This window comes from Lampetra fluviatilis, chromosome 8 (assembly GCF_964198595.1).
Source record: "Lampetra fluviatilis chromosome 8, kcLamFluv1.1, whole genome shotgun sequence".
In the NCBI taxonomy this organism is placed as follows: domain Eukaryota; kingdom Metazoa; phylum Chordata; class Hyperoartia; order Petromyzontiformes; family Petromyzontidae; genus Lampetra; species Lampetra fluviatilis.
In genome coordinates, this window is record NC_136282.1 from 12,845,025 (window position 1) to 12,855,998 (window position 10,974).

General features: G+C 40.8%; 1 protein-coding gene across 1 annotated transcript in view; it reads left to right on the forward strand.

The window, feature by feature from the left end:
- Positions 1 to 10,812, forward strand: part of CRY1 (cryptochrome circadian regulator 1) — a 31,116-nt gene extending 20,304 nt beyond the window's left edge. Inside the window, exons 8-13 of the mRNA XM_078859194.1 lie at positions 823 to 974; positions 1,965 to 2,167; positions 3,516 to 3,605; positions 4,779 to 4,889; positions 5,496 to 5,647; positions 6,552 to 10,812. Coding sequence (XP_078715320.1) covers positions 823 to 974; positions 1,965 to 2,167; positions 3,516 to 3,605; positions 4,779 to 4,889; positions 5,496 to 5,647; positions 6,552 to 6,560 — 717 coding nt within the window. The 3' untranslated portion in view covers positions 6,561 to 10,812. The remainder of the gene's footprint in view (positions 1 to 822; positions 975 to 1,964; positions 2,168 to 3,515; positions 3,606 to 4,778; positions 4,890 to 5,495; positions 5,648 to 6,551) is intronic.
- The last annotated feature ends 162 nt before the right edge of the window (positions 10,813 to 10,974 follow it).

The following is a 10,974-nucleotide window of genomic DNA, read 5'->3' on the forward strand; positions in this document are numbered from 1 at the left end:
ATTGACCCCAGAGAGATAAAGGGCTGAGTCAACCTCAAACTCAGATTTGACCTTCGCAGCCTTTTGATTGTGAGCTTACCATTGCACCACCCCTCCTGGATCTGTTTTTTTTTTAATGCTGTGCCTCACCACATTAGAGACCTATATACATTTTAGTCAATGCTCGTTTTGATTTTTGCACCACCATACCCTCAGGACTTACACTATATTAGGACTGATCGGAACAAAGTTGTGATACACAATTAAAACTGGGAAGAGTATGAGATATGATGTGGGAGAATGGTGTAAGCGATTTGGAAGATGCTGCTTTTATTTCAACTAAAAATGTGTTTCAAGGAACAAGTAGTGTGCAGCATCTACGTGTTTCTATGCTTTCTGGAAGACAGAAGCATTTTTTTTTACATGTGACCTACATCATCACGTCACTGCAATTTATTGTTGCTTTGAAGATATATATTTAGAAAAATCAACTGTTTTAAATCTACATCATGATTTTCAAATTTTTAAATCTTTGGCAAAATGTCCTGCAAATGTAATGGGGTCACAGAGATTTCTTCAAATGCAGACAGGAAATTTGCAAGAGGAATGAAAAAGCTTTCCTCGATTAAACTGCAATGGAAGCCGTAATTTTTGGCAAACCTTGAACATGTTGACAAAAAGTATTTCCATCAATGCACCGTCATTTCATATTTGAAAAACACATTTTCATTGTCACAAAAGAGAGCAGTTGAGATGACAAAATGTGCCTTTTGTGAGCGCTGTCCCGTTGGGAGTTGCGCACCTCCACGTGGCACTCTGTAACGTGTGCCACTTCTTTTGCAGGTATTTGAGGAACTGCTGCTGGATGCCGACTGGAGCGTGAATGCAGGCAGTTGGATGTGGCTGTCCTGCTCCTCCTTCTTTCAGCAGTTCTTCCACTGCTACTGCCCAGTGGGATTTGGACGACGCACCGATCCAAACGGGGACTACATACGGTAATGGCCATAGTACACTGGGGCACGCGATGTCGGCATTCGTCACGAGCGATGGTTTCACATTGTTAAAAAAATTGTCAGTTGCTCAAATATGGACAAATTCTATCAAAGATACAGAGCACATGCATGTATGTATGTTGAACTTATTTGACTACCCAAGGTTGTGTAATCTATCTGCCAATAAATGTGAATTCCACCTTTCAACAAACTCGGTTTTCACTGACTGGACAGACTTGTGTCATTCTATGCCATTGTCATAGGTAGTTGTGAGAGTTGTTCATCATCGCATTGCCACGACTATGGTTGCCATGATGACTACACAGAGGCATGCCACCTAATACCACAACTCGTATTCATGCCCCAGTGCATCACTCCACTTGAATATGAAGTTGTAGGACCAATGCTGTTGTCACATGCCCTTTGTTCTCGTGTTAATTAACCCACCTGGCCAGAAAATGTCGGTGATGTTCTCAATAAAATTAAATGAAGCCATGACACCATCACTCATTCTGTAACACAGCTAAATCAGTTTTGCACCACGCTGCTTCCTGTCATCATTCATTGTCACCATCACTGTTGTCATCGACCATTAGGCTCATGGAAGTCTTTTAACAAGTAGGTCGAGCGATGGATATAAATAAAATAATTATAATAGTTAAAGGTAATTGCTTTCCTTAATCATAAATCAAATGCTGGAGTAATTAACTTGTATTGCACTGAGCAGTTTATTTATTGCCTTTAATAAGCTGGATGACAGTGGGTCATGGTAATTAAGTTTTTGAATGATTAATCAATGGTGCTCACTTATTAAATATAAGCTGGATCTGAATGCCTCTTTGCTAATTTGTAGGCCAAACAAAATGCAAGACAGTCTTTAGCATGTGTACAATAGCAACAACATTACTCTATCACCTGTTGTGAACATTACCATTTCCATAGCAAAGATGACGAGGAAATCTCTGAAGTAATTTGTGTTTTCGTATATCACAGCCGCTACATTCCGCTGCTGCGAGCCTTCCCGGCCAAGTATATCTACGACCCGTGGAACGCTCCGGAGAGCGTACAGAAGACGGCACGCTGCATAATAGGCGTGGACTACCCCAAGCCCATGGCCAACCACGCCGAGGCCAGTCGCCTCAACATCGAGCGCATGAAGCAGATCTACCAGCACCTGTCACGCTACCGCGGCCTCTGTGAGCCGCGCACAAACCTTGCACGCACGAAAAGCACAACACCGTCGTGGCGTTGGGGTCAGATTACATGAGCAGTGGAAGTGATGATGATGATGATATCCATATTGATACACTTGAATAACGAGTCGTCCTTTGTAGCTGATGGCCGTTCATCACAAACCAACTCCTTGGTGGTCCTGTTGAAAAGTCCTAAAAGTCCGATCCTTCGCATATATTTCTTTACAAACCGTCGTTTCACAATTACACAACGTTTAACTTTGCAACTACAATATGTCAGGTGTGGACACACGCCTGAAATCCAGCGCATTTCCTCCACGAACACAGAAACGGCCACTTTAGACAAACTCTTTTGATTGTGGCAGCATTTTGGATAATATACCATAATAGCGGAGAAAAAATACAATCGGGATCTTTTCCCCAAAAAATACACTGGGGAAGAGCGTACACATCACACACAGACCCAACGGACTTGCAAAGGCTGTGGTGTTTAGTATTTAAACCCACAGCTTGGTAGACTAACTCTGGTATTGTAGCTATTGTAATATGGCATTGTCTGTGTTTGTGTAGTAAAAGCTTTGTTTGAATGCTAGACACTCCTGAATGTTTATTGTATGTTATACGTTCAGCAATAGGTGTACTGTGAAGTGCCAGGGTGTGTAGTTCCTCTGCAGATTGGGGGATGATGTGACGCAGTTATCGCGAGATTGTGACGTTATTGTGTGCCGCGTGGGTTTCGTGAAATTGTTTTGGATTGGAGTGGGAAGATGCTGGGTCTCGCAGCATTTGCAGGTGCATCTGCCTGCGTGATCCACACTCCCTCTCCCGGTGTAGTTTTTTTTGGAAAATTGTTCCTAATAAATGTTTTTTTCTGCAATTTATGCTATCGTGTCCAATGTACTGCCTTGATCGAAGTAGCTGGTGCAATGTGGTGGTGTTACGTGTGTTAGTGTAATCAAAGTTCAGGGGCGACTAACACCCCAACAAATGTTTGGAGGCCAAGGTTGGTAGATCATTGATTAGTGATTTTCACGGTGGTCTGCAAATGGCAGTTTATCAAATGGGTTCAGAAACTCATTTGTGCTGCTCTTTTGAGTGTTATCCTCCCCTCGTGTTGCATGGGTTTTCCCCTGGTGCTCTGGTTTCCGCTCGCATGCAAAAGTCATAACAAATTCATTTTCCAAACGTGATGTTGCCAGACCCTTCTACAAAAGGTTTTTGAGACTCTGTAAGGTTTAACTAGTTCAATGATAATGCAAGTGTAGTAATGCATGATGTTTACTACAATTTGCACATAGGTATACTTTTAACCGAGGCTGCTGGTGCGAATGAATACATTGCTGTTTTTAAGGTCTGCTGGCGTCTGTGCCCTCCAACGGCAATGGTGGGATGTCCGGCTATGGCCAGGGTGATGGCCACCCCAGACCCAGCAGCGCTGCAGGTACGTGCGAGCCGTCTGTCATACTATCGTTACTTTTGAACATGGGTGGAAAAAACCCGATTTTTCCAGAGGCAGGCATCGGGTTTTTTCTTTAATACTATTAAACCCGATTTCGGGGAATTAAAAGCTGGTTTAATGAATACGAAACTCTGATCCGAGGCTTAGGCTGCTTCCTCGTCAGTGCTGCTATCGTACTCGGGGGGGCCGTCGGGCACGGGGTAGTCGTAGAATGCGGCGGGCAGGTTTGTCTTGATGAACACGAGCTGCTCCACAATCGTGGGCGCCAGTGAGTTCCTTCGCTTGGAATGGATGAAGCCCATCGTTGAGAAGTTGGCGAAGTGCGGTTCTGCAATTAGAACAAATTAAACCGGATTTCTCCCAATCTCAAAGTCTCCGCACACGACGACCCGACGGCATGTCGGCTGTTCTGGTTCAACCATATAGTGATTCCTTTCAAGTGGTTAGGTAGTTAGGAATGGGTGGCACCTTACGTAGATAACCCGTAATGTACATAGTTGCCCGGAATGTACATGGTTAACCTTGGAATGTTGAGCAGTGTTGTTAGTGAATAAACGTGTTACCTCCAAGTCTCGGTGTGCGCCTGATTAGAACCCACGACACTTAAACAGATGGCTCACAACTACATTTCTCTTGTTTGAACTGAATTATGGAATCGAATCATGAGTACGTTTGCGATTCGTACTCGTATTTATAATACGAGGTTTATCACAAAAGCACTTTTTTTTGCATACCTGTAAACCCCTTATCAGTGCCTTATAAATATCAATGTTCATCCTACAAAGTCCCATCACAAGGGAGAAACACAAACAAATAGTCAACATTTATTTTTTACCCGTATTCAACGGCTATACGCCGTATGGACAAGAATACGGGTAAAACATATGGGTTGACAGGTATGTTTTGCATTAAAGGGCTATGTTGTTACTGCGTGTGATCCACATTGAATACAATGATTAATTTTGTGTCGGGTAGATTCAATTGAGTATTAAGACCACATAGGGGGTTAATTTATTTCAAAATTGACCACTGGCATTTGTTTACACGTTTATATAGTCTGCTTTGATATAATTGAGTACACATAAGATCGACATTAAACATCTGGCGGTCATTTTCATCACCACTTAGCTGCTCGTATTGTGTTGTGGGCCACAGGATTTGGCACATCGGATGGGAGTGCAGGTGGGAACGGTGGAGATGATGGAGCCACTTGCTCCTACCAAAAGGACCAACAGCCGTGCGCAAGTGGCTCACTGCGACAGCAACGTGAGTGATACCGATTATTTCCACGCTCCTCTCTTCCTTGACATTAATGGACAGATTTTGATTTAAAGCTTTCGTGACTGCAGGGATTCATATTCTTGGTTCTTTCGGTAAAGTCACTGTGGATTTCACACCTGATTGCTTGTGTTGCAGTCAAAACGTCGTGATAATTTTCATTGTTTTATATTTGTATTATTTTATGATTTCGCTTCTACGTGACTTTACCGAAAGAACCAAGAATATTAATGGACAGGTTTGTCCAGCTGATGGATCAGTTCATAACAAAATTTGGCATGGCGTTCACATATTTCCTACTTGGCATTCAACAATTCACCCTCTCCTCCCCACCATCTGGAGTTATGATTGATGAAAAAAAAAATGAAGAGCTTTTTTCTCTTGAGTACTTTATATTTTATACTTCTTGTACAATACTGTCAATTTCATGTGTATGATCCGTCTTGTCTGTACTGCCTCTTGTTTTGTTTCAGTCTTTCTAACCGTTAGCCTAGAGCAAGGTTTGGTACGAATTTTGTAATGCGCGCGCGTAGAAGGAATCGCATAACATCCCGTAACCCGCATGCGATCATACGTTTCGTCCTTCGCGTGCAGCCAGAGAAATGGCGGCGCCAGCTGTTGTAGGCAGCCCGGGTGCGATGGACCCCCTGGGGGTGCTGAAACGGGACCGTCTGTGCCGCATGGAGCCCGGCGAAGACCCTCCCCGCAAGAAAATCTCAAAGCACCGTTCGAGCGAGAGCATGGCGGTACGTAAGCACAACTCCCACCCATTGTTCATTTAGTCAGCATTATTTATTTTCGTCTTAGTCTCGTCAACAACCCGTGTTGTTTTAGTCAAGTCCTAGTTTTGGTGGGTTTTGTTCAAGTAATTCTCTTAGTTCTGTGCAGTCAAAAATGTAGTCCACTCTTAGTTCTTCAGTGTTGTTAGAGGTGTACAATATCCTCACCATGTTATTAGGTAAACAATAAAACAGTTTGAAAAATGTTTCCGTCACTAAATTTGTAGCAAAATTGTAATACTGCTCCCACCGCCACCCATTTTAGTTTGTTGTCCTTTCCCCCCACACCGTTGGCTACGTATCGTGGTGCGAATGAAGTTCAATATACATTCACCCTACTACCTTCCAACAAATGAGAGCCCCTGATCTTTTGACACCTTCTGCCTACTTTGACTACATCACCTGAAATGCACCTCAAGCTAAGCAGGTGTCACAAAAACCCTCCCTTGCCTGTACAGCGTGGGGAGGCCCTAATCCAGCAGTGGATTGACAAATTAGCAGTAGATTTACATTACTTCCGCATTAACAAACATAGACCTTTTTACCATGTGGCAGTCTCAGTGTTGCTGCTAAATTGATATCCAGGCTGAAAAGTTGCAGATATGGAGGACAAAAAAATCACTCGTGTACTGCATTATCTACGCTTTGGACAGTTTGAAAACGTTTAGGTGATTTGTGCTTTTTAAATTCCGTATATTTTTTGCATTCTGATAATCTTAAGCATAATCATTAAATGGTTGTATTTTGTGTATGATAATCTGTTAACATACAGTGATTAAATGAGGATATTTAAAAAATCGGCTACATATATGCTTAGCCCTTGTTGTTAATGTATGAAAAGTCCTTCATGCCAATGTTTATCTTGTTTTAGGGTAACTGAACATCAACTGTTTGAAGCTTATAGAAATGTAACAGAAAGCTTATCGTGGGATGCAAAAGAATTCCACAGAAGATAAACCCTCCAATCATCAGTTAACATCGAAGCTCAAGTGAACATCAGTTGAAGTGTATAAAAGCACATCTGGATTTCTTACGACACTACAACAGTGTCACTTTACAGTGGAAGCTTGCAGGTCAAAGCGACTCGTCACGTTTCAACGTGTCTAAGGAGGTGTTGAAATTTTGTGACCCGTAAACACGATGTTAAATGGTCAGCACAAAAAAACAACTACCATCTGTGCAAGTTGGTGTTTGTGAACCTATAAGCACACCGAAAAAGAGAAAAAAAAGAAAAACAATCTGGAGATACAGAATCCACGAGGCAAAGTTCAGAAACTGTTTATGTCTTGAACTGGGACTACAATCACTGGAAACTTTGGACAACTTTCAAAAAGCCTTCAGCATCGTGTACCTGCTAACAGTATTCTTTTTGTAAAACTCTGAAAATATGAACCCTGTATATAACCTTTTCAGTCGAACACCTTACAGAGCATATGACATGTAACTCGTGAGTTTTTTTGCACAACCCCCAGGTATCTGCGCTGTTAAGTGGTTGCTTTTGCATAGCCATAACAATGTGTTTCGTCTTGCCCAGCTTGGCAACTATCCAATACTTCACTGTGGCCCCTGCATGCTGTAAGTCAGGCAAGGGCCTCCTGATGATATCTCCCCATATTGACGCGAGTGAACGTTATCTTCATGTATAGTGTCAACAACAACAAAAGAAAGACCGAAAGAAAGTAATGAACTCAACAGCAGCATCTCTACTGTTATACATTTTTTAAACTGTGGCTTACGGGCAGAATTAATATTTTAACACAATTGAGTTTCAGTCATCCACTTTGTCAGCATGGAAGGTTGGTGCTGGGAGGTAGAAACATAGTGACCGCTATTTGTTAAAGTGTGTACCATTCAAAATCCCTGTCATGAATGTCGGTGAAGATTTGGGATTTTTGTTATCTATTTGATGCTACAATGCTGCAGTCACTTTGAAAAATATTTTTCTAAATATTAATATTTTATATTTTCTTTAACATTTTGATGTGTTGCCTTTAAAATGCGTAGTGAAATATCATTCCTGTAAGAGCTGCATATGCGAAGTGCTTTTTTTTGTCAAGTATCCACCGGTAGAACACGTGATCTAATTATCAATAAAATATCAAATCCGTCAAGAATTTTCTCTTGTGTGTAATTGGCAAATTATCACCCACCTTCCCCCATCATCAGCACATTGTCAGTCCCTAGGACATGCATGCTTATTGACTTCTCTGCTAGGAATTGAAATGTTACTTGTGCGATTGCATTCGTTTGTACCATCGCCGTCTTAGGAACCATTGGAAAAGGGACATAATAGCCCCAGATAATTTATTGGAAACTTATTTTCGTCTCGCGTCGAAAGGGAGAGGTTCTTGCGAGTGTTTTTTTCCCAGTCGCGTCACTGTTAATACTGCCTTGTCAACTTTGTTAGGACATCTGAGAAGTGTGGACGATGAATGTGAGGAACCGTAAAACAGCGTTTGCACCCTCGTTGTACAAGACTCGTATTTGTGTGCGCTTATAAAAGAATACAGTACAATACTCGTCGTTACCACATTGATAAGAGCAGTGTTGTATAGTCAGGGATTGAGCAATATTATTGTTTCCGTGTTATTTATTATATTTATTATTATAATAACGACATTGATATATCAGAATGGGAAATATATTGCTCCTTAAGTGTTTATACGCGAGTCATAATGCATATGTGGGAAAACAAAAATGTCTTCACAACAATAATCTTTCCATGATATATTGACATTTTGACTTAACTTTCGTGACTGCAGGAATTCATATTCTTGGTTCTTTCGGTAAAGTCACATAGGTAGAAAAATAAAAAATATTAGAAGCAAAAAACCCTCGACGTTTCGATCGCAACACAAGCGGTCTTAATAAGGCGGAGAGAAGAGATGAAGATCGCTTGTGTTGCGATCGAAACGTCGTGGGTTTTTTGCTTATATTATTTTTTATTTTATTTACATTTTCTATCTACGTGACTTTACCGAAAGAACCAAGAATATATATTGACAGTCGCGTGCAACAGGCATCCTACGACACTACACAAGTTACGTAAAAATACTTAGCCAATTCTTGTTGCTATTTTTTTTTTATAATAATTACCAAGTCTTTGCCACATCTAGAAAAATGCCTATTTTACTTTTCCTTAAATCAACATACTTTAAATAGACTTTCATATATACTATTTTTCGTTTAATGGCAGTGTTTTCAGCAGTAGTCGACACATTTCGTTCAAGAGTTGAGAAAAGTTCAGAGGGCTGCTTCAGGAAACCACGCGCTTGGCATAATTACGCAGCCCTAGTTCTGCACTGTGCTGCTTTTCTTCATGAACTGTGAGGTCATGTTAAACAGTTAATATGGATTTGTAATTTATTTGTGCAGTTTATCCAAATTTGTGCACTCATTTACAGAAGGGCTAAAATGTGTGTCCAAATTATAAAAGTTTGCAGAATATCTGCAAATAATAATACTGCATATTCTGGACAATTTATAATGACAATTTTCCACGGAGGTTTATATTACACCAATACATCTGTGATAACGTTAACGTTTGATACCAAATTTGGTGACTTCCCGGTATAAACGCTGAATCTGCATTCATGAAACGCAGCGTTTAGTGCGGAGCTAAAGGGTGGAATGTAATTTTGTCTGCAGATTTAATGCATATTAGGAAATTACCTACAGCGTTTTCATGAAAAAAACCTGATTCTCGAACTCCAAATGGTTCCCAAATGACGAGAGCAATTGATGACTTATTTTTGGAAAGAGCTGCAGGTCGGCAATATTACCACGGTGGGGCGGGGGGGGCTCTTCAGCCTTTCACGGTTTTCTGCTTGGCTGTCCATTTGCCATTTCCCTCCGCGGTTGTCTCTTGCCCACAGTGCGATTCCTGCAATGTTCACGTGCTTTTTTGTGTGGGCTCTTGTGTATCTCACACACGGCAGGCCTTGGTCAAGTGTACAAGGAATAATGATGATGACTGCTATACCCCAGCAGACCTGAAGGGTTTATTGAAAATACTATTCCAGTGGATCCCAACATCCATTGAGGTTTTTTTTTACTATACCAAGAATTATCATTCCCAGACTGAGGAATGGATGCTTACATTAGGGTGGTGAAATATATTGAGAATACGTTGTAACATGTACCGACAATGTATTATTTTCTATGAACCCAATTCGCACGTATTCTGTTGTATGATGAACATGCTATGTTGGCACTTTTAAGTAAGCTATATAGTTTGGTTGTTGACACTTAAACAAGTTTGTGTCTTGTTCACGTTTGTGTGTTTTGCTTTGGGTAAAAAAAACAACTGAATTGCAGGTTGTACTGAACTGTAAAGGTGAGATTCCTCCTAAGTATACATTTTATTTTTGTCCGTGTACATCGGTTACAGAATGGATAATGTATACATTTGGTCACACTGCATTCGAATTACAATCTGCTGTATCTGGCGTGACAACAACATGACACGAAGTGGACAGACCTTGGGGATTTGCATTGGCAGTTAATGGCTGCAGCATGTGCACTACGACATGCTGGTCGTTTCTTGTGATGTAAGCACTTTACTTGGGCTTTGTACTTAAAACGCTGTACTGGGGGTAGCGGGGGGTCAGGAACGAGTGTTCGACTGCTCCATCAGTCCCCCTGTATTGTTGAATCGGGCGAAAACTGGGGGACTTATAACACATTTTCTACCATTTTCCATACTCTTGATTCAAATAAAAAAAACGCTACGTAATGCATAGCTTACATTTTTTCTGGATAAAATAGTTGTATAGTTGTACAGATTTTGTGAAAAACTTTCGAGAAACCAAGGAATGTAAACCTAGTTTTCTATATCGCATACATATTGTAGTACAAAGTTTGTTTAATTTTGCTATTACATATTTTTAATTAACACTTGTTTAAACGTAATTATATTAGAGCTGACAGAGCACGATCCAAGTGATGACCTTGTGTAAATGCGGGATGTATCGTTCCTGGCCACTGGAGCTTTTTATTCGTATGCGTTTGACACCATACGTGATGTAACCCTGTAATTAGCCTATCTGTACATATGCTCAACAGGGGTCTCTGCTCGTGGCTTGGATATTCGTTCAACGTTGTTCGGTAAATAAACATTGCAGTCATGGTTATTTTCTACCACTTTGTCAGTTATTGATGTGAAACTTTTTTTTTTACGTTTGTTAATACACTTGGCAATGCTACAGCAAAATGTATTTGCTTTGCAGACCTGTGGGCGATTATAATTACAAATGCAGCAGCTGAAATTAAAGTTACATTTTGAGTTTAACTAT